We start from the raw sequence: 24,961 nt of genomic DNA, 5'->3' as shown, positions 1-24,961 counted from the left end.
ATTGTACATTTGAAAGTTGCTTTATTTGAGAGTAAATATTGTATTTACAAAAAATATACAACAAAAAGTTGTATATTTGAGAGTAAATCTTAAAAGTTCTCATCGCAAGAAAAAAATGTATAACTGTGTGGTGATGGATGTCAACTAGACCTATCATGGTGATCATTTTGCCATATATATATCAAATCATTAAGATGTACACCTAAAACTAATACAATGTTATATGTCAATTATATCTCCATAAAATAATAAACTGTACATTTCAGGGCAAACAAAGAAATTAGCAGTACAGAGGTCACAGTCATCAATTCTGCATAAACACACCATGAAAAGAAGGGGGTACTTATTGAGTGCCTGCTGTGAGGTGGCTACAGGGAGTAAAAGTTAACAGGGAAGTATGCAGAACCTGAATATTCTGTTCCTTGAGCAATCTGAATAATGGAAGCTTTATTTTAATCAAACTATACTAGACTCTGAGCCCTTCAAGGGCATGGACAGTCTTCCCAGTTTTTGTATCCTTGACTACAGGGCCTGGTACAAAGGAGGCCCTTCATGTTTGATTAATTATTGGTGGGAGAATGAATGAACAACACTGACAATCCTGTATGCCATTGTACAACAGAATCAGGAAAGCGTCTCATCATGAATTCCTTAACCAGAATTATTTTTGTGTATAGAGTTCTCACTGCTTCTTCTCTATGAAGGTTTTATTAGTTTGTGAAAACCTTGTTCCTCTTAAACAAGACTCAGCCATCGTATTTATGAAGTTGGACATTAACGTGATATTTAAAAATTATTCCAGAAAGCTATTATCTATAAACCAAGAAGTAATTTCTACTTTAGCATGTTTCCAAAGGAGTATGGAAAATCTGGCACACAGAAGAGATACTGAAAACACAGTGCCTATGTCGAGACCAGGAAAGGCTCCACCCGACTTCATCAGCACTGGGCTGGGAGTGGTGAAGGATAGGAGAGGACAGGAGAGTGGCTGGAGAGTGAAGAGGCTGTCCCAGTGGTGCCGGGCTGAGCAGAACAAGGGACAGGGCTGGGTATCCGGTATACTGGATCCTGAGGTTACAGAACACAGGGCTCAGGACACAGAACGTTTCTGGGGAGGGGACAGAGAACTGCCCTGAATGTAGGACCCAGGGCTTCCTCCAAATAAGCTAATAACTAAGGGTAAATCCCTCTCTTAAGAATCCTCGTTGTTCTCGCCTCCAGACCTGCAACAAGCTTGGGAGGCAGATTTCAATCATTCTAGCATCATCTGTGAAAACAATGAGTGGGAACTGAACAGAGCAGTGAAAACCAACTCAGGGCGATGGACAGTGAAGCTTGAGGGATGGGTGTTTTCAACCCATTCTGATATATAACTCAAAGCCTGCGTGGGCAGGTGGACACAGTCAGAGGGCAGAAAGGAAACAAAAGTCCATGGCCAAAAATAACTCTCAGGGTCAAGACACTGAGGCCTGGATAGGTGTAGAGGGGCAACCTCCCATCGTTTTATATTTTCCAAAGACTAAACAGGCTGCCTGTGACTGCAAGGAACCACACCAGTCTGAAGGTGGGTCCAAAAGCTCCATTTTAACCCACTCTTTCCTTTTCCTACAGAAGGTTCAAGTGAACAGAAAACCAGAGACCGGGAAGGTCAGGCAGCCTGTAGACAAGAGGCCAACAGGAAGGCTTCTTCAAAGGCCTTATCCGTCCATTTGTCTTCTAACTGTTCTACGTAACTTCAACCAAATGAAAATCTATTCACAGTCTTAAAAAGATTTTCACAGAGCCACATCTACCACTGTTATCAGTGTGCAAACATTAAATATTTCCAGGTTAGCTTTTTCGGAAACATTTACATCTTTAACATGAAAGGCCTAGAACAATTTCTTTATAAAATCTCTTTCCAATTTTCCAGTAAAAATGTTATAAATGTTAAAAGAATGACCCTGGACTAAAAAAGAAAGGTTATATTGCTACTAGTAGTCAAGATAATTCCATTTATGCTGAAATATGCTCATCTAACTTTTTATGAATCAAAGTATTAACTGAAAATCCATCACACATTAAGCACTTTTACCTTTGGTATTAGTTTCCAAAGGCTTTATTTAAAAAAGAATCTATCTTTGTATGGATGGCACTCAGAAATAATTTTATAATTTACAAATGAATTAAAAACAGACACATATATCAGAATATGTATGTATGTGAATTGGAATAGAGAAAAGGTTAGTAAAAGGACTCAGGAAAACAAGATAAAATATCTTTACTTTTTCACCATTCTGTAAGAATAGTCCATTAAAGGAGACTAATAAATATATCAATTCACTTGATAGAATTTTTAGTCTCCTGATAGTTTTTCCATGATTTCATAAGAACAATCTTTAGAATTAAACAGAGGTTTTATTATACCTCCTAAATAATGTGTCCCATATATGTTACAACTATCAACATTTAGTACTTTCTTCAAAAAGCACTTGTGATGTCTTTGAGATCTATTCAGAATAGGAAGTAGTTACTTTGAAGGAATATAAGTTAAAATTAATAAAATGGTACTTCACGAAACTTAAGAGTTTTCTTTGAGAAAAGCCAACAGGCTTAATTTTTCATTTTCTTCAGGAAAAATAAGACTACTGATAAACTGTTATCCTACCTAATTGCAAATTCAGATTTAATTGCCAACTTAAAAACATGAAATGCCATTGTTTGCACAGAACCGTGAGGGAATAAACGGACCCCTTCCCTTTCTCCCACTCCCATTACTGACTCACAATCTTATGGAAAAGCTACACCACAGTGCTGAGTGTGCTAGGAGGCTGGGGCAGGTGCAGTTCCCCACCCCACCAGATCCCTGGGGCTGTGTGCCTCTTGGGAGTTTTACGATGATCATAGGTAGGGAGATGCTGACCCCAGGAAGAGCTGGACATGCCTGATTGCTGTTAACTTTCAGTCTCAGGAAGAAAAGTCACTACCTCTATTCTCTGTACTTGAAACTGTTCTATTGAGCTGTACCCAAACTCTGCTTTGTCAGAAAAATGACAAGTCACAGGAAAAAGTAGTGGTTTTATCTGGGTAAGATAAAATTATAATAATAAAAAAATAATAATGATGATGATACAATGGGGTGGGGAGTGGTTGGGTGCAGCCAAATCCTGGGCGGGCATCACAGCCTGGGGCTGCTGGAATCACCCTTCCCCTGGGTCTTCGTGCAGTTGCAGGTTGTAAAGAATATGTGCTCACACAATCTGAGCCCTGTGGGCAGCCTGCACAGGACAGGAGGGAGGAGGGGCAGTGGGTTAAAATATCCCACAGGCCCCTCCCAATCCACCCTGGAAAACTATCAATAGTTTCTATATGGATGTTCTAGGGGCATATAACTACAAATATCTAGAACATACTTGCTTGTCCTAGAAGAGTTTGCAATCTTGCCTGTCTTTTGTAGGGGAAAAGGGGGCTAAAAGGAAGTTGTCTATTGCTCTTTTTAAAGTCTGTTGGGGACACCAATATTCATAGCAGCGCTATTCACAATCGCCAAAAAGTGGAAAGGACTCAAATGCCCACCGACAGATGAACAGACCAACAAAATGTAGTACATACAGATACAAGGGAATATTATTCATTCAGTCCTAATAAGGAAGGACATTCTGGCACATGCTACTAATCCACAGGTGACCTTTAAAGGCATTATGCTAAGAGAAATAAACCAGACAAATGGACAAAAAAACAACGCACGATTCCACTTATATGAGGTACCTAGACTAGTCAATGGGAAGAAAGTAGAATGGTAGTTTAGGAGCCGGGGGTAGGGGAAACAGGGAATTTCATTTAATGGGTTTCCATTTGGGAAGATGAAAAAGTTCTGGAGATGGGTGGTGGTGATGGTTAGAGAACGATGTGAATGTACTAAATGCCACTGAACTGGCACATTTAAAAATAGTTTAAATGGTCAATTTTATGTTATGTGTATTTTGCCACAACAAAAATAAAGAAAAAAGTCTATTGGAATTTAAATAACATAACTAATTTTTTGTTTTGTGTCTACTAGGGAACTCCCACTAATTTATAAAACATTAAAAAAAAAAATCACAAGGGAATTATCTGGCCTGTATGCCATTTTAACCTTAGGATAGCATTTCTTGAAAGGTAAACTCGTTTTAGAAATGCTTTCAGAATCCTTGAGAGCCAACAGTAAGGTAAGTGGTTTTACCAACATTTATTTTGGGGACTGATACCACCTGGGAGTTGTAGGGAGGGAGAGAAAAGGAAGGAGATGCTGTCTGACCTTCTAAGTGGTTGTCTCCCAAACCCACAGAGGCCTCAGGGATGGTCCCATGTGGGCAAAGGGCTAGTGATTAAAGGCTGTGGGGGAGGAGAGAGGAAGAGGGAGTCTTTAAATTTAATTTTAGAAAAGGTGACTTTTAAAAAAAAAATTTGGATATGGCTTCACAGATGTTCACTTTATTGATGACTTTTTATTTATATATCACCTATATTCTTTTGTATCAAATGTTTTATAAATTTATTCCAGTTGCCTATTCTAATATTTCAAGTTTTTCATGTTTAATTGCTAAATTATTTTATCACATTTTGTTCTGAAAAATTTCCTCCCAATTCTGTGACAAAATTATTAAATCATTATATATTCGCTTGCTGCTGTTTTTCCTGGTGACATGTATTTTGGCATTAAAAAAATTTATTTTATTTTGTTTTTTCCCCATCACTATTTATCCCCCCTATATCCTTCTCCACCTCCACCTCCACCGCTTCCCCCCTCAATGTCCATGAGTTCTTTCTCCCTGTTTTTTCTTTTTTGCTCACTCCCTCCATGCCCCCTGCTTCCCCCCCTAAGACCCCCGGAGTTGTCAGCCTGCTCTCTATGTATGAATATATCTCCTTGGGCAAGGGAAATGAAAGAGTAAACAAATGGGACTACATCAAACCTATTTTTTGGGTTTTTAAAAAATATTCACTTGTTTTATGTAATGTTAGAAGGAAAAAAGCCCCTTAAAAATATATAATCTGGTTGTTTAGATAAACACAAGGTTTTAAAGATTAAAAAAAAAAAAGTCACCCAAATCTGTTAATTCTTAATCTGGTGACTCATCTGCCCATTGGAAAAACAAACACCTTTAAAATACACACACACACAAAACCATACAGAAGTAAAGCTATGATAAGTGAGCCCATAAATCCCCATCACTCAACTTAAACAATTCTTGACTCCTGGCCAGTCTGGCTTCATCTATACTCTTACATTCTTCCTGTGTCCTCTCAGATTATTTTGAAGCAAATCCCAGACATTATACCATTTCATCCATAAATATTTCAGCATGTGTACCTGAAAGGATTGCTTTTAAAATATACCTGTGATGTCATTATCACACCTAAGTCATTAACAGAGTTGAATGTACCTCCTGGCTATTTTTAATGATTGTTTTGATAAGCTTGCCTCACTGGTCCCCTGAGCACAGGAAAGCAGATCAGCACAATGCAGTTGGCATTGGCTTTGAAGTGAGTTAGACAGATACAGGTGTGAACCTGGTTCTGCCATAAATAGCTATGTGATCCTGGGGAAAGTTACTTAAACTCTAAGTTCTACGTCTGGAAAATGGGGGAAGTAACTCCACCTACCTTAAATACTATTATATAATCAAGTGAGGAAAAAATATACACACACACGTGCCAGTAGACTATAATATACTAATAGCAAAGTCACCTATGTTCCTGAGTAAAAAAACTTCCTGCTGGAAACCCTTATTAATCATTGCACAAAAATGTCTAGAACCACTCAGATGGTGACAGCCACCCTATAAAGCATCTATCCCAGATGTGGCAAACTTTATAAAGGCCTTGGCAGTAAGTATCTTAGGCTTTGCAGGGCAGACAGCCTCTACAAAACTATTAAATTCTCGCATTGTAGGGCAAAGCAGCATAGACAAAATGGAAAGAAGTGGGTAAGCTATGTTCCCATAGAACTTTATATACGGATACTGAAATCTGAATTTCATGTAACTTTTCACATGTCATGAAATGTTATTCTTGTTTTTTATTTCCCTACCATTTAAAACTATAAAAATCATGCTTAGGTTGTGGGGCAAATGAGAAGAGGTAGTGGGCTGGAACTGGCCCTTGGGACCCTGTTTAGCAACCCTGAGCTCTCCCATTGCACCAGCCTCAGCACACACAAAATCCTGAATGAGTGGCCTGCTTTTCATTATTAATAAGAGATGAAGCCCTAGCCGGTTTGGCTCAGTGCTTAGGGTGCTGCCCTGTGGACTGAAGGGTCCCAGGTTCCATTCCATCCAAGGGCATGTATGTCATCTGCAGGTTCGATCCCTGGCCCCGGTTGGAGCACATGGGGGAGGCAACCAATCTATGTGTCTCTCTCTCACATCGATGTTTCTCTCTCTCTCCCTTCCACTCTTTCTGAAAAGCAATGGAAAAAATATCCTCGAGTGAGAATTAAAAAATAAAATAAAATAATAAAATAAAATAATAAAATAAAATATGAGATGAATTCACTGGAGACATCCAAGGGCATGCATGAGTATCTGACAATAATATTAAGACTCTGGCAGCTCTGGACTAGACCTAAGCTTTGAGAAACACTGTGGAACAGGCTCAATGAAGCCAGAGTACAGCTGCTTCTGCTCAATCCCTCCAGCGTTCCATAGGAAATCACCCCATAATTTCCCTTCTTTCCCCACTCTCTCTAACAAAAATATAGTTGACTGTGATATATAAGGACAGAGTTCTATAGGCCATAAACTTCTAACTTTTTCAGACACAGAAACTGAATGTATAACTTGTTGGAGCTAGCATGTGTAAACAGCTATAAAAGCTAAATGCATCGTATCCAATTTCTATGATAAAACAATTTGGAAGGCATGACTTGACTTGGACATGATCAGAATCCATGTAATGGGTAGAGTTATACAGGGTTTCTGCTGAGTTTCAATAAATGTACTGCTGCTAACAACCAGGCAATCCCTCCAAACACATGTACCTCCAGCCCCCTGCCACAACTATTATTTCAACTCCGACGACTGTCTTTATAAGTATTAATAATGTTCCAATGAGAAAACAAGAACCTCACACTCCAGGTGCATACTCACAGCTATACATTTTAGAGTTTTTCTAATTTTTTTCTCCATGAGGGTTTAATAAATAGAACCAAAGGCTTTTTTTCTCCTACGATCTTGCTGGAAATAAAAATCACAAAAATCAATCACAACTGCTTCGGTTCCAAGAGCAGAAGCTCTTGGTTTCACCACACAACAGGTTTCTCCCACGGACGACTGATGTACATACTCTGCATTATTAAAAGAGCAACGGAGTTAAACGAGTTACCTACAGAGTGTTTACACCTTTTGACTCATATATCCTTGAAGTGATAAAATTATATAAACAGATAATTTCCCATCTCAAAATTAAGAAGACAAACATCATGCTTACTTTCTCTAAATGCTTTACAGTAGCCCAGGAAGGATAGCAGAAAGAAAAGGGCACCCAGGAGGTCTGCACGCCCAACAACACCAGCAACCTTAAAAGAAGGAAAAAAGATTTACATTAAAAAAATTTTAATTCTAAACTTAGGAAATACAAAAAATTCCTTAGAGACAGAAAACAAAAACCTTATTAGACTCTGCCATCTATTAAAATAATCTGTGTGCCCTGGCCGGAGCGGCTCAGGTGAGCGCTGCCCTGTGCACCGAAGGGTCACCAGTTTGATTACGAGTCGGGGCACATGCCCAGGTTGCAGGTTCGATCCCCCGTAGGGGAACGCAGGGGAGGTAACTGATCGATATTTCTCTCACATCCATGCTTCTCTCTCTCTCTCTCCCTTCCTCTCTCTCTAAAGACAAAAATCAGTGAAAACATATTTTTAAAATAATCTGTGGCTCAGTGGTTAGAGCGTCAGCCTGTGGACGGAAGGGTCCTGGATTCGATTCCAGCCAAGGGCATGTACCTCGGTTGCAGGCTTGATCCACGGTCCTGGTCAGGGCTTGTGCGGGAGGCAACCAATCAGTGTGTCTCTTTCACATCGATGTTTCTCCCTCTCCCTCTCTTTCCCTGAAAAGCAGTGGAAAACATATCCTCGGGTGAAGATTAAAAATAGTAAAAAATAAAAATAAAATAAAATAAATACGCAATGAGAGTTCTTGAATAGTCTGGCCTCTAACTCACTCAGTCAGGGACACAGTAATATCAGGAATGCAGTGAAACCAGAGCACACAGTGGGTGCTGGCTCACCGTTACTCTCATGAATCCCAAAGGGCGCTTCTACAAACAAGAGGAGCAGAAAGGAGCGAAAGGACACAGCAGCTCAGGGTGACACAGCACCAAGGGGCTCCACAGCACCTTGATGAGTAGGGATGGAGCAGCTGATGCTGCGAGCCTCCCTCTAGGACAATGACAGCTGTGGCTATCTACAGGGCCTGAGGATGGCAGGAATCCTAAACCCTTAGGAAGAATAAAGGAAGCGAATCCAACCCAGAGAAGGGTATTCAAAGGGTTCCTTAGATCGTGGAGGTCAGGGGGTAACGGGGGCGGGTCAGAGAAAAAGGTTCCTTGAAACGAGTGAAGGGTAGGGAAGTGGTTTGGATAAATACAAGAATAGTGGCCAAAACAGCCAACCACCTCTTACTTGGGTACAATTAAAGACTTATACTACCATGAGCCTTAAACTTCACTTATTTTTAAAATAAATATTTTTCCTTTGGCTAACTAGTGAAGATACCACCAAGTTTTAAGCCATGCACATTACATTGTCTGATGCAGTTTTAAAACTATGGCAAATGTCTTAAAGTAAAAAGAGCATTTAGTCCCTACAATGAGTTTTTGGCATAGTAATTAAAGAGATTTCATAGAAAAGGTTGTAAACGGCTGTCCAAGCAGGCACCACATCTAACTGGGGAATGGGCATGAGTACAGAGACTTTATTCTTCTTTTCTGATACTTGCATAATGTATTTGTAGGCAAAGTTCTTTACAAAGGCTGTATTTTTTTTCATACAAATAACTTGAAGCGCTCATATCAGGATTTTGAAGGGGTTCAGAACATATTTCCCCATGATGTGCCACTTTGGCATGTGGATTATTTTGAGCTGAAGGCAGTGGAGACCCTGGGGGCTCCGGGGAAACTTCTGTTCCTCCCTTAACTACCTAGAAGAATCTAAAATGGGGGTCTTGCCCACAATGAGTTATCACCAGAAATAACTTTTTATGACCTATCTATAGGGCAGGGCAAACTTCTAATTACTAGACATCTGCTCTTATCATGTTGCAAACTTCCCTCCTCCCTCTGATGTCCCAAGGCCTCTGACATCCTTCCTTGGCTCAGGATGTCACATGTACATCATTTTCCCTTTCTGTCTCTGAACCTTCATGTATGTGGGATCTCTGGCCTTCTCATGTATGTGGGATTCCCATACACATGTATGTAATTGAATTTGGTTATTTTCTCTTGTTAATCTGTCCCATGGTGATTTAATTACTAGTCCAGCTGAAAGAATCCAGAGTAAAATTCCTTCCTCACCCTGAGTTCTCTGGAGAAATCACTGGAACCCCCTGCCCACCTCCAAATCCATAAAGCAGGTGGCATCACTGTTTCCCCACTAGGAACAATGTGCACAGGGGCCACAGGGAGGAATCAGGAGAAGGTGACACGGAGAATGTTTCCCCACCCAGCACCTTCAGCATTAAACTCTGGGTTCGTTGGATGGGCAGATTAAGGAGGCCTGAGCTGCCTTCTTTGATGTGAATTCAGGCAACTTGAAATCTTCACCAATACTTAGAGGAAGAGGAAAACTTACAGTTGCACTGTGTCCTCAGGGAAACCCCAGGGACTCCTTCCTGGTCTCCAAAGAGACAAGGGGCTAGGTAACCACCTCCTGAGCTCCCCTCCCTCTTCTGGTGACAGGTATGTTGGAGGCCTTATCCATTTACAAATACCCCAGAGTGACTAGGGGTGGTTGAAAATGAGAGACATTCATACGAGTTGGGGAGCAAAATAAAACTGATTACAATTATTTCACTACCAATTGGGGACCATGAGGTGGGAAGTCTACAGGGTGTGACTGACTCAGTTTGCCTACAACTATTCCTGTTTTGAAATGGAAAGTCCTGTGTCCCACAACCCCCTTAGTCTTAAGTAAAGTGGATGGTTAGTCACCCCAAGGCTGGAAAATGTAGGTTTTTTTTTCAATCCTCACCTGAGGATATGTTTTTTTATTGATTTTTATAGAGAGAGGAAGGGAAAGAGAGGGAAACATTGATGTGAAAGAAGCATCCATCAGTTGCTTCCTGTATGCACCCCAACCCATGCTGGAACCCACAACCTAGGTATGTGCCCTGACAGGGAATTGAACCCACATCTTTTGGTGCACAGGACCATGCTCCAACCAAGCCACCTAGCCAGGGCACAGAAAATGTAGGTTCTTGTTTGCAGTGAGCAAAAATATTCTCAATATTAATGCCAAGACACAAAACACATAAATGTTAATATAAAGAAATTTACATTGCTAAAACTGGAGGGGCCTACACTGCCGCTGTTTTCCCTTAAAAAATGTAAACAGAAGCAGTTCAATTATTCCCAAGTCCTCAATACTCATCCCAGACTAACGTTCAGTTGGGGTGGGAGGTGGGGATGCTGTGCCCAGGGCTGTTGTTAGAGACCCTGGAACGGAGGGCAGGAAGATTAAGACATTTCTCCAGATACTCCCTTTTCTCCTATAGCTAGACTTCTCTCTCGGCTTATTTTTCATTGTCTCAAATGTAGAATTTTGGTGGTAACATTCCCAGATGTGTGGACGGCTTCTTGACCTTACACAAGCGCAGATGCCGGGGCAGGTGATACTCACGCACTCGGTGTGCACTGGATGCACAGCGAACAGCAGGGCAGCCAGCAGGGACGATCTGGGGGCCAGGTTTAACCTCCGGCCTTTACTGCTGTACTGCAGGCCACCAAAGAGCACCGAGAAGACATCCACCATGAGGACAGAGATGCCACTGTGCAGGAGGATATTGACCACGTGGAAACTCATAGGGTGGAAGCCTCCGGACAAATAGTAGTTAATCCTGTAGCAAACGAAGGGTGCTCACACCAGGTGCGCAGAAGCACAGGAAATAAAGTGCAAACCATCTAAAGGGAAAGGCTGGTGAGTGAGAATATTAAAAGGAGAAAAGAAAGACTGTGCAACTTTGGTAAAATAACACCAAGATATATAATGCTGTCAGGCTCTGAAGATTGAAGAGAAGGTAAGAGCATAATTAACTGCAGAGGGGGAAATGGACTGTAAGGGGATCTCAGAGGAGGAAACAGAAAATGCTTGGAGAGGGAAAGCGAAAGAAAAGCTAGACAAAATTTTAAGTGCAAAAAAGGCAAGACTGCATTCCAAAATCATGTATCACACATTACTCATGGCTATCCCATAGGAACTTGGTTATAAGATAGTCATGGAACTTGCTTATCCAAAAAAAAAAAGGACTTTACAGTTTGTCTACCAGCCTTCTGAACAATGAACCACTTTTTCATTGTCAGGGATTCTTATTTCTGACTGCTTTTCAATTACCAGTGGTTCTAATTCATCACTTCCATGCTTCTTTGAGAGATCTATAGACAAGTATTTAATGCATCAAAGAAACAACTATGAATGGAAACTTTGTGTGGTGAATAAATCTATTTAATGCAAACAGCTCCCTGATTAATGGGGAGAGTTAGATTGTTTTTAACTTCATTTGTTTTTGCCTATTGACTTGGACACAGCAGGAAGATTTATGCCTTTTATTTCTAGTGAAAAAAAACGACAATTTCATCTGATGCCACATGTTGCCTTGACTCCTATTTTTTCCTGGGTGTTATCGAGCAAAGGGTCCAACCTCTAGGAACTGTGAACACTTCACCGATTTACATGCCATCCTTGAACAGGGGCAAGGCTAATCTGCTCTGTACTGTTCCACTTTTAGCATCTATCTGGCCAAAGCAAGCCCTGCAATAAAGTTTCCTTATGTACGTTCTTTCCATCTTCCTGTGACATAACAGGTACATTATCATGAACTTCTTGGAGACCCATATAGGTGAGTGGCTTATGCTTCCCTAGGGACCATTGCTTGACTCACAGACCCTGGGAACCTTGTCACATACAACCTAGTACATTATAATGCACAAGCTTTGGGTGACCCTCCAGTACAGCCCACACTGTCATACCTCACCTGAAAGTCAGGACGGTGAGAGGTCGGTAGGACTTGTGGCTGGTGTTGCTGCTCAGCCTACTGCCCCAGAAGTCATGATGCCACAGGTCCCCAAGGGGTGTTTCTGCTCGGAGGTCCTGCAGGAACACAACCAGAGGACATTCAGGACAAAGGAGTCATGACCTTACCCATAGCCAAGCCCTCACCAAGTCCTCTTTTTTAAATTCCTCACACCTCTGTTCTCCATCTCCCCCACCACCCTGGGTGAAGCCAACATCACTCACCTCGACACAGGCAGGCCTCCTAGAGGGACTACTGTGCCCTCTGACCTGTTCTCCACATTGACCTTTCCAAATGCAAATTGAGTCACTCCACCCATCCCTGCTTAAAACAATGCAACTGCTCCTTCCTCCTCCAGGACAAAGCGATGTCTCCACATAGGCATCACAGTCCAGGGTGCTCTGGCTCCAACTGAACCCTACAGGCTCATCTCTCGGACTTGGTGATCCTGCTAATGGCCTTCCTCTGGCCCCCACACAGCTCCTGCTATCATCCATCCCAAAGGCTTCCCATGTTCAGGGTTCCACCCAGACGGTCACTCCTCAACCCTTCACAACCCAAGCTCCTCCCACCATTCATATCTCAGCCACTGAGCTATAACCTTCCTGAGCTGATGCAATTTACCTTCTGTGGGTCGTGGGCATCTTGCACCTATTCTTACAGCACCTGGCACACTGGCAATTTAGTCATGTAACTAGTATGTATCTGCCCCACTGGCCTGGGGCTCTACGAGAAGCCTGGGACACATCTGTGTTTGCTGGGAGTACAGGCAAGATGCCTAATCTATGCTGAATGAATGAATGGACCATATAGCTAAATAAGACCACTATTTCTCTCTCTCATGAGTGAATAAACATGTATTTTTTTAAGTTTCCCATTTTTGATCATGAGCTAAGCAAATAGTAATATTAAAGAAAAAAACAACTTCCACAAAATTTTTAAATATAAAGATAACTTAAGCATTAAAAAAAGCACTACACCTATCTTCCTACTAAGGTAATTTAATTTGGTACTGTACTACAGATGCTTAAAATACATTTTTTTTCACATTTAAATATGAAACTAGATTGTTTCAACCGTGCCTAACAAGAAGGCAGACAGGTTACTGTGGAATAACAAAACTGAATATTAATTCTCTTTAAAGCATAATTAAACAGGAATATTTTAGAGACTACAAATTATGATGTACTGAGCACTGCATGGTCTATCAGTCAGGACGCTTTGTTGCAGTAACCAAAACCAACTCTGATTAACGTAAGTAAAAAAGAATGCTTTAAAGGGGAGTGCAAGGCTCATGGACTCCCAGGTAGTTGGAAAACCAGATCAGGGCTGTGCAGCCAGAAGCACACCCACAAATCATGCCACTGGACATCTTGCTGAGGCTGCCCAGCCACCTCCAGACCCCACCTCTTTGCATGACTAGCTCCTCACTCCAACAGGTAGTGCACCTGACAGGAGAGCCTGTGTCAGTGTCTCCATCTAAACTGGACAGTCTTTGCAGCTTATTAACAACCAGAAGGCGGGGAATGCCCCAAGCAGAGGAAGTGTGTTAAATCATGGCTGGTCCAAGAGAGCAACCAGTGTCCATGACTCACTCACCGGAGGTCAGTGAGTCCTAGCTATGTAAGTGCTAGGACTCAAAGAGACGGACTTGAGAAAAGGCAAGAGATACAGAATTGGTGACTTGATACCCACTCCGAGGATGCATTTCTTTTCCATTGCGTATCAGCTTCAGACCCCTTAAGCATACCGACACCCTCTATGAGTCAGTTAGATATTTCCTGAAGGTCCCGTAATCCACCCACCGAGTTTACTCAGTTACAAAATTGGAAGTCCATCTTCTTTTGCACTGTCCCAGAAGTGCCCATTCAGCTGTGAAGGGGTTGGGCAGAGGATCTTTTTTTCCATGTGAGCAGAAAATAAACACCAATAAGGCTCTAAATATTTGATTAGGTGTAGCCTACATAGAGCAGGAAGAGCTATAGGCAGAAAGGCCAATTTTTCCTGATAACGATTTATGGAAAAGATGTGTTATGTCTGAAATTCCTGCTAACTCCATATCTCAAAGGAAATCATCACCTCGATGAAAGGCAACTCGACACCACAAGGGTGCATCTGGGAAACAGTCTTTAACACCAAAAAAACCCAGTAACAGCCTGTTTCACATTAACGTAGGCTCAGTGCCAGTGAATGGAGGAGCGCCTTTCATTAAACAGGAAAGGAAAAGGGAGGGCTAGCAAGTTACCAAAGGGGCGCAGTGTGATGCTCTAGAAAACACTGCCAAGACAATGTGCAGTAGAGCCACAACATGGCTTCATCTGCCGTACCCCACATAGAAGGAAGGAGAGATACACCCACACACCAGGGCATCCCACATACAGCAGAGCTCAAGCTGTCCCTTGCCTTGCTTACCCAAGTTCTTCCACATAGGTTCTGAGTTAATACTTTATATATCTCCCACTTACTACAAGTGGAAGAGTCAAGATACTCTCAATAAAATGAAGAATAAAAATTTTTAAGTAAAGTCATATCCTCAAATCCTTGTTAGGAAAGCAATTCTGTAGCTATTAAGCTGGTAACCTAACATAGCTGCTTAGAGCTACAAACTCCTTTTCCTTTTAAGCATGGTTTAAAAAGAGCTGAAATAGAAACATCTGTAGTAACCGCTGCATGAACTTGAGGAAAACTACAAATAAAGAACTGGAGTTAAAAACAAGCATCAACAATGCTGTAGTTTGTGCCATCAAAATAGAGAACATCAGTTGCAATGCATTACAAATAAAATATCTGCAAAACAGTCATTCCCCCCACCCCCATATCAGAAAATGTTTGTCCCACAGACAATTGTTTCCAATATTTTCAATGTGAAAATGACTTCTCCCTCATTTGGTAGAATCCATGACTTCAAAAATTTAAGAGCATTCAACAACACTGTTACAAAGAGTTGCTACAATTGCATCTACCAGAGAGAAAAATCAGTATATTCCTTCAAACTCTCTTCTTTGGTTAAGGCATAAAACATCTGCTGAGGAACTACACTGCCACAGGACTCTAACCTGTGCCATTTTCATGGTCTTTCTCCTCTGGGCCCTCCCTGCCTCTGACTTTCTTGTTCAGATTTTCTTTAAGCTCGCTTAAATCTTTCTTTTCCGTTCCCACAAACTTATTTCTTCTTCCGTATCTCTAGTTAGCAAGTGAAAGAGAGTATCATTTTCCCTGAACCAGTGTAGCACCCACTGGTGAGCAGAAGTGGCGGGGATTTTGCAGGTTCAGCAAATTTTAGTCTCCGAGCATGACATGAGCAGGAACTGCATTGCTCCTGTCCTCCAGCAGCTGTCAGCAGGCTGTCCTGATGCTATCAGCGAAGGACACAGAAGTCAGCTCGCTGCCTGCTGCTGAGGACGTATGTACCTTTTGGTGGATGATCAGACTCATCCGTCACTGCAGCAAATGTATGGTTTTCTTTTTTCTGGAACAGTTCTGGCCTGGAATTCTGGAGATTTGTCACAAACCCTGAAACACTCAGTCTGCAGTGCCCTGCAACACCCTTGCTTTGACATCTCAGAATAACAGTCTCTCCGATACATGTGTGGCCTGAGGCCTCACATCATGTAAGGTACATGGGCAGAATAAAGCCTGAGGTGAGGCAGGGGCTGGAGACCCTGTCTAAAGAGATGGGAAATCCAGAGCACAACTGGGGCCCAAGCACATGCTTAACCCAAGTTTAATAGAAAATAATTCAACACAAGCTTAGATTATTACTGAGACGTAGGCACGCGGTTAACATAAGTTTATCAGAAAGGAATTAAGATACAAACCTTATTGTTAACAATAGCTTCAGAGTCATCAAAGACAAAATCTCCATCATAGCTACGTGCAAAACACACGAGGGACACAAACCCCACTACTAACTTAGCCCAAAAAGGAGGAACCGAAGATGGAATGATGTGATCCAAATCGGCCTCCAACTCGGCCATGATGAAAACTGCAGGCTGTCAGCCTCTGGCTCCAGCATTATGCTGGTTAGAAATCTGCAAGAAAAAATAACATGATATAATTATTCATCGGTGCACTGTTAGGATGTTTCTGCACTGGACATATTTGCCTTGAGCGAATGTTAGACAGTCATGTATGCTTTGATTTCACAGGGTGCACTCATTAAAAACTTTAAGCTGTGGTTTTCAAACTCTAGTGGGCAGAAAGTCACCCAGGACACATACGGATTCTCCTGGGCCCAACTGCAGCCCACCAAACCAGAAACCCTTGGGTTTCTGATGCTGGATTGTCCATGAGAAACACTGATTTAATGGACTCCTATATTTGTCAACCCCACAACGGAAATCACTTTTTATAGTCTTGGAACCAGTTTACAAAGTTAAAATAAAAGTTACAATCTTACTGCATCCAATCAAGAAATATTCATTTGTTCTGTCTTACCACATTGTATAAGGGGGGTGTGTGTCTGTGTGTCTGTGTGTGTGTGTGTGTGTGTGATGAAACATGAAACATGACTATAATTCTAAGAACTCAAGACACTCATGCCAGTTGGATGAAAATCCAGGAGAGAGGTTTTAATAGAGATAACGAAGAGGGGCACACTGATGGCCAGGTTAGTGGCTCACAGAGATGACAGAGAGAGGAAGGAGAGAATGTTGCAGACTGCGTGGTTTGGGATAATATCTCATTCCAGAAAGGGCTGAGCTGTATCTGAAAGAGAAGGGGGAGTTATTCTGTGACCTTCAATATCTGTAAAAGAGTCAAGTTAAAAATATACACTTATTTTTAACTTTTCTTTCAAACAGGCAAAATATCAAAGCCAGAAATTTCTGTCTTAGCTTTGCCACTTAGTTCTGTGGCCTTGTGCCTGTCCGCCATCCTCTCAGGATCCGCGTCCTGTGGCACTCTGCAAAGCATAACAACTTTCCAGCAGTGAGAGCTTCCTGCCTTAGAATTCACCCAAATAAACACCAAACTACTTCCCCAAATCACATTTTATCTGTCCCCATTCCCACCACATCCTGAATAGGTGCTTTCTTTGGATTTACCAGAATCCTTTTTGGTCAACCTTCCAATCCTATGTAACTTTGGACAAGTTACTTAACCTCTCTGGGCCTCAGTTTCCTCACCTCTAAAGTGGGGACAATAACTGTGCTGACCTTATATGGTTGTCAAGAGGGTTAAAAAAGACATCTACCTAAAATGCTTCGAAACACTGCCGTTAGAAACACTGGCTTTAATAAATGCCAAGGGGTGGTTAGCTTTATTGCAAGTACCTTCTTCTAGGAGGCTGAAAGTACAGGCACAGAACTATCTTCTTTTGAAAATCCCCTTTAATATCTGGTTAATGGGTACTAAGGCTCTTGTCTTTCCTGGTAAGGGTCCTGCCCCCATTCTCCTCCTGCTGAGACAGAGGAGAATCCCAGGCCCCTGGGAGGGCAGTTTGAATGTGTTTGTTTCCAGGTCTCCAAGGAAATACCCCGTATTATGGAATCAATAAGAAGTCACCCAAAGGGGTCCACTGAGGTCACAGACATCTTTTTGATAGGCTCTGAGTAAATGTGGAGACAGATCCAAGCTAACAATACACATCATCTGATGCTAACACTGTCTTTTCAGATTTTCAACCCAGAGACGAAAGGCTCTGCAACTCACTGCTGGTCCCTTTGAGCTTCTCCACCTGGGGGGAATTCCAGCTACTACCCGCTGTGTTTTTTCTTTTCCAATCAAAGGATAAACTATTGGTTAACTCCAAATTACAGCTGCAAACACTTAGGTCACCATGCAGGCCCCAACCACTGCTGTCTACACGTCAGCTAAACAAATTACTCCTATTACTTAAAATAAACAAATAAACAAGGCTGAATCATTAGAGATACCATGCCTTAACATGGAGAGAATCAGTGTTCTCTGATTTAGAAAGTTAATGTGGAACACAGCAAATACTTTATACCAGTTTTAAACGCACAACAGAGCTGTGAACATGACAGTCAGTCTTGATTTTTATCTGCTTTAGGCCCAAATATTTCAATATTATCTCACAAAAGGTGGTCATGAGGTTCAAATGGCCTTATGGGAAGAGTACTGAATCAGAAGTAATTTGTGCTTCTTAAATTAATTCTTGGGCCTCGCTTGTCATCTCAGATTGTCTGTAACACAGGCTACTCATTTTGGTACTCAGGCACAATGTAGCCCCTACATCTGGGCCAAGACCGGGCTCCTGGGGAGTCAACAGGAAAGTTGAGCCAGTCTCGGAATGATTCCCCTCTTCTCCTGCAGGGCCATCAGAGACCCTCTGCCCACTTACTGCCCTCCGCGCTATTTCTCCAGTCTGGCCGGCTCCCCTCCTCTTAGCAGCTTCCCCCCCTCAGTATCCAAGGTTCCCACTTCTTTGCTGCGCCACCTGCTCGGCTTCCCCAAACTCCAAGCCTGCGCAGGGAAGTGGCGGCTGGGTGGCCCCCGGTGCCCCCCGGCGGGTGGCAAGCGGCTCTCGGGCGCTCAGCTCCGCAGCCAGCGCGTAGTTGTCACTCGCTGCGCCGCAGGGGAGCCGCCTTAACCCCGGGCAGACGGCCAAGCGGCCAGGCTGCGCACAGCCATCGCCGGCGCCGCGGCCAGCTGGCGGCCAGGCGCGGGGTGGCGCGGAGCCCCGAGGCCAGGTGCCGCAGGCGCCCGGCACTCGCGGGGCCGGGGGGGGGGGGGGGGGGGGGGAAGGGGGCGTCCGCGCAGCTGGAGCAGGCTGGGTGACCACGCCACCGGGCGGAGGGCGCGCAGGAAGCCCGTGCCCGCGGCGCGGGCAGGGGGAGCGCGCACCCTCCACGCCGATCCCTTTGTCCCGCGTGCTGCTTGCACCCGGGCGCCGGGAGCCCGCGTCCCCCGTGACCCCGGTCGCAATCGCGGTCCCGGAGCCAACTCCTCCAGGAGACTCGCCGCAGGGCCCGGGCCGGCCCGCGAACCATGGGGCGCGGCGGCAGCGGGGACCCCGCGTCCACTCCGCACCCAACTCTGCTCGCTCCGCAGCGTGCTTGGCCCAACTCGGCCCTGCAGGAGCCGCCCCGCACGTTACCTGCAAGGAGCCCGGGCGGCGGCCGCATCTCCCTCCCCAGCGCGGAAACTCCGGCCGCTCTAGTTGCCGGCCCAGAGCTGTACAGGGGGAGGGGCCGCCCCGCCGCGCCCCCCTCCTGCGCCGCGCGCCGCCAGCCACCCGCACCTCCCGCAGCTCCCCACGCGTGCGGGCGCTCACTCTCACTACAGCTGCCTCGGCCCGCCCCCTCCTTGCGGCTATTGGCTGCTTCTGCTGTCACTTTCACGCAGCAGCCGGTCCCTCTTCACCCATTGGCTGATGCGCCCTGGACGTCAAGCCAGAATGGCTATCGGCGGTGAAGGAAGCGCGGGGACTGGCCGACTGGGCGGGAGAGGAGGAAGCGAAGTTGTGGTAGTGGAGTCCTGGCGGGGCCGGGGCGGGAAGGGCGGCTCCGCGGGCCCGGCGGGGCGGCCTGGGGGCGCGGCCCCGCGCGGGCTGTCTGCGGTTGTCCGCCCGCGCGGGGCCTTCCGTGCCCTGTCTCGCGCTCCTCGCGCTGCGGGTGGCGCTCCGCGGAGGAGCTGCAGCCCCCCTGCAGGAGCAGGAGCGGGAGCATAACCACCAGAACTCTGCAGACTTCTTACTCTGGGAGGAGTTACTTCAAATGTGTCCTCACGTTCTGCCTCTCAGAGCAGAACTGCTGCTGCGGTCTTCCAGCCAAGGCCCTGCCGCTTTTGTTTTTGTTTTTAGCAGATCCTCATCCAAGGCCCGGGGTCTTCGCTTCTCCTGCTGACCCACGACCCCTGCTGTGGCGAGACCTACCACCCATCTTCATTCACCAGCAGTCCCTTTGCCCTGAACTTCACTCGCAGCTGGATTGCCTGCGCGCCCCGCGGCCCCTGTTCTCAGATTACTTTGCCTCCTGGTTCAAGAAAAAGAGAAACTGTATCCACTTTCCCCGCCAAACCTACCAACCTACTCCTTACAGCGCGGACTCCGACGTATCCCCAGGATTCCCCCAGTATCACCGAGTCTATTCTAACAGCAACCCCTGCCTCTTGGCTGACTCTGTATTATCAGCATTTACTCCGTCCCAGCCTCCCCGCACTCCGCGCGCCTTCGGGCTGCCGCCCTCCCTCTTGCGCACTCTCCAAGGCCGAAGTTGTTGAAAGAGCTGCCTGCCCCCCTCCACTCTTCTAGTCTCCCAACTCCCATTCATTTCTTGGTTTCCATACTCCACCGAAACTGCCTCCAGTAACACCCACAATCACTAAATCCAAAGGACACGCTCCTTCCTCATTTTACCGATCTCGCAGCAAAATTCACTCTTCCTCCTTTACACACACACTCCTTTGGGTGATAGCAGTCCTCTGCTCTCCTGCTTTCCCCTCTCCGTGGCTTGCTTATCTGCTTCTTGATGACCTCCAAATGACATATTTTAAAGGTCTCAGTTCCTTTCACACCACAACTTTCCCCTACGTGATTGAATCTGCTGCCAACGTTTTAATCAATATATCCCAAATTTATCATTCCGATTCTTACTGCTCTGGCCTCCAAACCCATTTATCTAGCTTCCTATTCATCTCCACTTGGTTCTGTGACAGAACCACCTCAGATGGAACACATCCAGAAGGGAATGCACACTTTGACTTCTTGATCTCCTCCCTGTGATAGCGATGGGTTTACCCCTGGCATCTGACACGTCGCCGAGATTCTACTTGCTAAATGTCTAAGCCTGTCCACCTCTCTTCATTTTCAGCACTACCTATAATGCTGTGCTACGGTGCCTTCCTAACCCACATTCAGTGATATCCCACTGGTGGACTGCAATGGGCCTCTGTGGGATTATTTACACCCTGGAAATTGACAAACATTATGAATCAGGGCTTGATTTGTTGTTTTGCTGATTGTCTCTAGACTTAAGAAAGTGATGGAGAAAATGTTAATAATGCAGGTTAAACTTAAAATGTGTCATGCTTAGTGCTAAAGTGAAAACATTTTAGTTTAATGGGTTTAATTTGTACAAGGGTGAGAAACAGTTCAACAGATCACATAGACTGAATGACAAGTTTACTGAGAAAAGAGCAGATGGAGATGCAATTCCATTTGTGAAATCGTGGTTGAATTACAAGCATCGGTGGGATACAGACACAAAACTTTAGCAAAAACCAACAAAAGCATTCCATGAGAATCCATCAACTGTATGGAATTTGCAATATTTGTAAATTGTGCTATACATCCTTTATATCAGTAACTATATATCTGTATCTATATAGCTCCCCCCCCCCCCCCCCGAACCATTTCTTAAACATTTACTAGCACACTACTGATTGACATGTTGGAAGAGCTGGCAGTGCATGGTGAAAATAATTTCTATTTAGTTTTACTATCATCTTTGAATTCTCTACAGACAATGCACTCCTTATTCCCTTATCCCAGGACGATTCACCCTCACTGCAGCCCCTGTGGACACGCCACTGCTCTCCAATTGCTCTTAGACTGAAGGCCCAAATTCTGCTCCATGACCAGGCCCTTTGCCTACTGCTCCTGAACCTTCTCATGCCCCGGTCACCTGTTTCCTACGCTCAGTCACATTGGCCTTTTATAGTCCTACAGTGTACTGTGCTCCGCTCCAGCCTTAGCTGTTCATTTACATCTGCAGCATTCCCTCCTGCTCTCCTCCGTGACCCCTTGCTAACTCTGATTCATCCTTCAGGTCTCTGCTCAAATGCAAATTTCTTGGAAAAGCCTTCCCTGAATTATATCTCCAAACACCCACAGGTCACTCTCTCTGTACTCTCATAGTTCTTATCACAGTTGTAACTAACTAACCGTGTGCTCATTGAATGCTCCATCATTAGAGTTTCACAGAAGCAGGGACCTCATCTGTCTTTGACTGTACTCCCTGCAGTTGCGGTGCCCTCCACATCGCAGGCACGCAACAATGTTTCTCTGAGAGTAGTACATTTCTGAAAGTCATATTGCATGTTATTGGCAACACCAGAGTTGGAATTAAAATCTCTTAACAATACAGTGGTATTCTGTTCTGTAACTGCTGAGCCAGCCATGATCAAAATGATATCATACTATGTACCAAGCACAAGGACAGGCTCTGTGGAAAACATAAAGGTAAACCTGGTACCGATTCCACCTTTCACAATCTCATGGTTTAATAATTACAAGATGCAGAGAATATCTCCTTCTTGCTGGGCCATACACTAACCCCCACCCCTTGGCTCCAGCTCCTTGGACAGGAGCTCTGGAGTCACCCACACACGGAAATCATGCTGGCTAAGCACTTAGTATATGTCAGGCACTGTGCTAAACCATTTGCACACGTTATTTTTTTTAAATTCTCGCAAAAGCTCTGTGAAGTGAATATCATTATCCTCATTCTACAGAGGAGGAAACCATTTTTCTTATAGACACAATACTTAGCTTTATTGTCAATGTTATCTGAGATTGCATTTTGCTTAAGATAATGAGCCTTTGTACTAAGATCTGGGAAATACTCAAAGGCGCTCACTTTTAATTTAAACACAAGTTAAATGTACCATCCCAGAGTAGAGATACCGCCATTGCCATTAGTGTATCCGGGGTTTATTGCTTTCCAAATTCACAAGTTCTCTGTGTTAGATGAGGGTGCTGTGCCATATCAGCAGCTCTCTGTGGGGATCCCTAGGAAAATCTTGTATTTAGAACGCAAGGACTAAACCGCTGAGGGATGATGCCTTAATTAGTTTAATCATTCATGAGTTGATTTAAACACACTAACTTTTTTTAAAAAAAATCCTCACCCGAGGATACGTTCTTAGTGATATTTTAGAGGGAGGAAGGGAGAGGGAAACATGTATTGGTTCGATCCAACCAGGGATTCAACCCACAACCTTTTGGTGTATGGGGTGATGCTCCAACCAACTGAGCTACCTGGCCAGGGCTAGACCCACCAACATTGTTGAGCACCTACTATGTGCTAGGGATAATACTACACACTAAACACTGGAGATACACAAATGAATAATGCAGCATGATGCATGTTGTGGAAAGAATTACAGGCCAGTCTGGGTTACAGGCATCAGAAATGGATAATTTCAGCCTAGCATGGTGTGGTACATGGAGTTCTCACCAGGCTGCGGAGAGGGGGGTTGTGGCTGGAGGTTAGGGAGCCTGCCCTTTCTCTGCTATAAAGCTCTCCCGCTCCTCTGCCTGCCTTTGAGTCCCTCTGAAATGCAAGTGATGGTGGCTGCCCCCCTGCCACAGCAAACTCTGAATAAATAGCCTTTGCCTGTTCTCACTTGTGTAGTCTCTGCTTATTTACACACAGAGAAGGCAGAGTAAAGTAAGTGCTGAAAATACCTACCAAATTTCACATTGTGTGGAAACAAAGGAAAGAGTAATTCATTCTGTTGGAGAAGATTAAGAATGCGACCTTGCAGTGACTAGCTGAAAAACACCCATTCCTAAATAGTTCCTGTTTTAAATTCTTGTACACTGATGCTAAAACAACCTGTAGACTTTTCTCAAAGGGAGAGATCCTGTTTGGCCTCCAAAGGGAAGAGCCATCCTGTCTGCTACAGCTCAGATTCCCCGCTTCTAGCTCAGGACTCAAAGAAAAACTTGAATCGCTGAAACTGGCAGGGGCTCATCTAGACTTCAGGAATTTTCTCTCAGACGTGAGCATAAATCTAAACACTCACGTTTGAGCGAGAAAGGCTGTGTTTTCATTGATTCACTAAATAACATTTTGAGACACTTAAGATTTTTCAGCTGGATCTTTTCCCTTTATCTTCTTTATTCAAACAGATAATAGATGCTGATTTTCCTTGTTCAGAGAAGACTTGTGGCTGACGGACTTGTTTCCGAAACCTAAACCCATTGAGGAGATCAGGCTGTAGATCCCAGAGGGGAACCTCTGATTGGAGGGTTCTTCTTGGAGAGCTGATGCTGTGGAGGAGGGAGAGGCGTGATGGAGCCTCCCCCCCCCCCCCCCCCCGTTCCTTTTGAGCCAGTCCCCATGGTAGATTACAAAGACTGGAGGTTTGAGGGGGGGCTGGGAGTCTTGGAGAAGAGTTCTTGTTGAACTGATTCCAACAAATACCTGGAGATGTTGAAGGATCCAAGGGAGAAGTGACTGTGGCTACACAGCTCGTTTAGGCAGCTGGGATCACACATGTGGATGGCAATAGCAAAGACTGATTGCAGAACCAAGACCGACTTCCATGACCTTGTGATAGCTCCGGGGAACCCCGCTAGAAACTCTGAAAACACTGAGGTTACATTTTCTACCAGCCTTGCATTACCGGCACTGGAATCAGAAATTGGATTGATTTACGTAAAGAGAGTGGATATTTCTTGCACCTGGGTTTGTGGACTGTGATTCATGGTTACTCTCATGAAGTTAACACAAACTTCATAAAAGGGCCATAGAATAAATACCTATAGATTATCTCACACTGTGTGTGTGTATATATAAGCTGAGGGTGGACTATGTGCATGGAAACATTCATGCTTGAGGGATGGAAGACAAAGCAGGGGAGGCAGATCAATTATCTAGCCACTTACCAACGGTCTCAAGGAGAATGTTTGTGTGTGTGCAGATTTCTTTGCCCTCCTGTCCTGTTTTCTTTGTACAGGTTTTGTGGCTATTCTTTGCCTCAGGATTGTGTTTGTGAGTTGGGTAAGAAGTTAGACTCCCTTAGGG

General features: G+C 44.3%; 1 protein-coding gene and 1 non-coding gene across 2 annotated transcripts in view; both read right to left on the bottom strand.

The window, feature by feature from the left end:
* Positions 1 to 16,247, bottom strand: part of TMTC4 (transmembrane O-mannosyltransferase targeting cadherins 4) — a 55,107-nt gene extending 38,860 nt beyond the window's left edge. The window contains exons 1-4 of the mRNA XM_016203845.2: positions 16,064 to 16,247; positions 12,207 to 12,322; positions 10,856 to 11,072; positions 7,450 to 7,537 (exon numbers count right to left, since the gene is read on the bottom strand). Coding sequence (XP_016059331.2) covers positions 7,450 to 7,537; positions 10,856 to 11,072; positions 12,207 to 12,322; positions 16,064 to 16,222 — 580 coding nt within the window. The 5' untranslated portion in view covers positions 16,223 to 16,247. The remainder of the gene's footprint in view (positions 1 to 7,449; positions 7,538 to 10,855; positions 11,073 to 12,206; positions 12,323 to 16,063) is intronic.
* On the bottom strand, positions 11,878 to 11,982 carry LOC148093666 (U6 spliceosomal RNA). Its single transcript, XR_015714102.1, has one exon. It is a non-coding gene; the product is annotated as a U6 spliceosomal RNA (small nuclear RNA).
* Positions 16,248 to 24,961: the final 8,714 nt, after the last annotated feature.

This window comes from Miniopterus natalensis, chromosome 2 (assembly GCF_054644295.1).
Source record: "Miniopterus natalensis isolate mMinNat1 chromosome 2, mMinNat1.hap1, whole genome shotgun sequence".
Taxonomy (NCBI): domain Eukaryota; kingdom Metazoa; phylum Chordata; class Mammalia; order Chiroptera; family Miniopteridae; genus Miniopterus; species Miniopterus natalensis.
The sequence above is the reverse complement of the archived record's forward strand: the minus strand, read 5'-3'. Positions and strand labels throughout refer to the sequence as shown.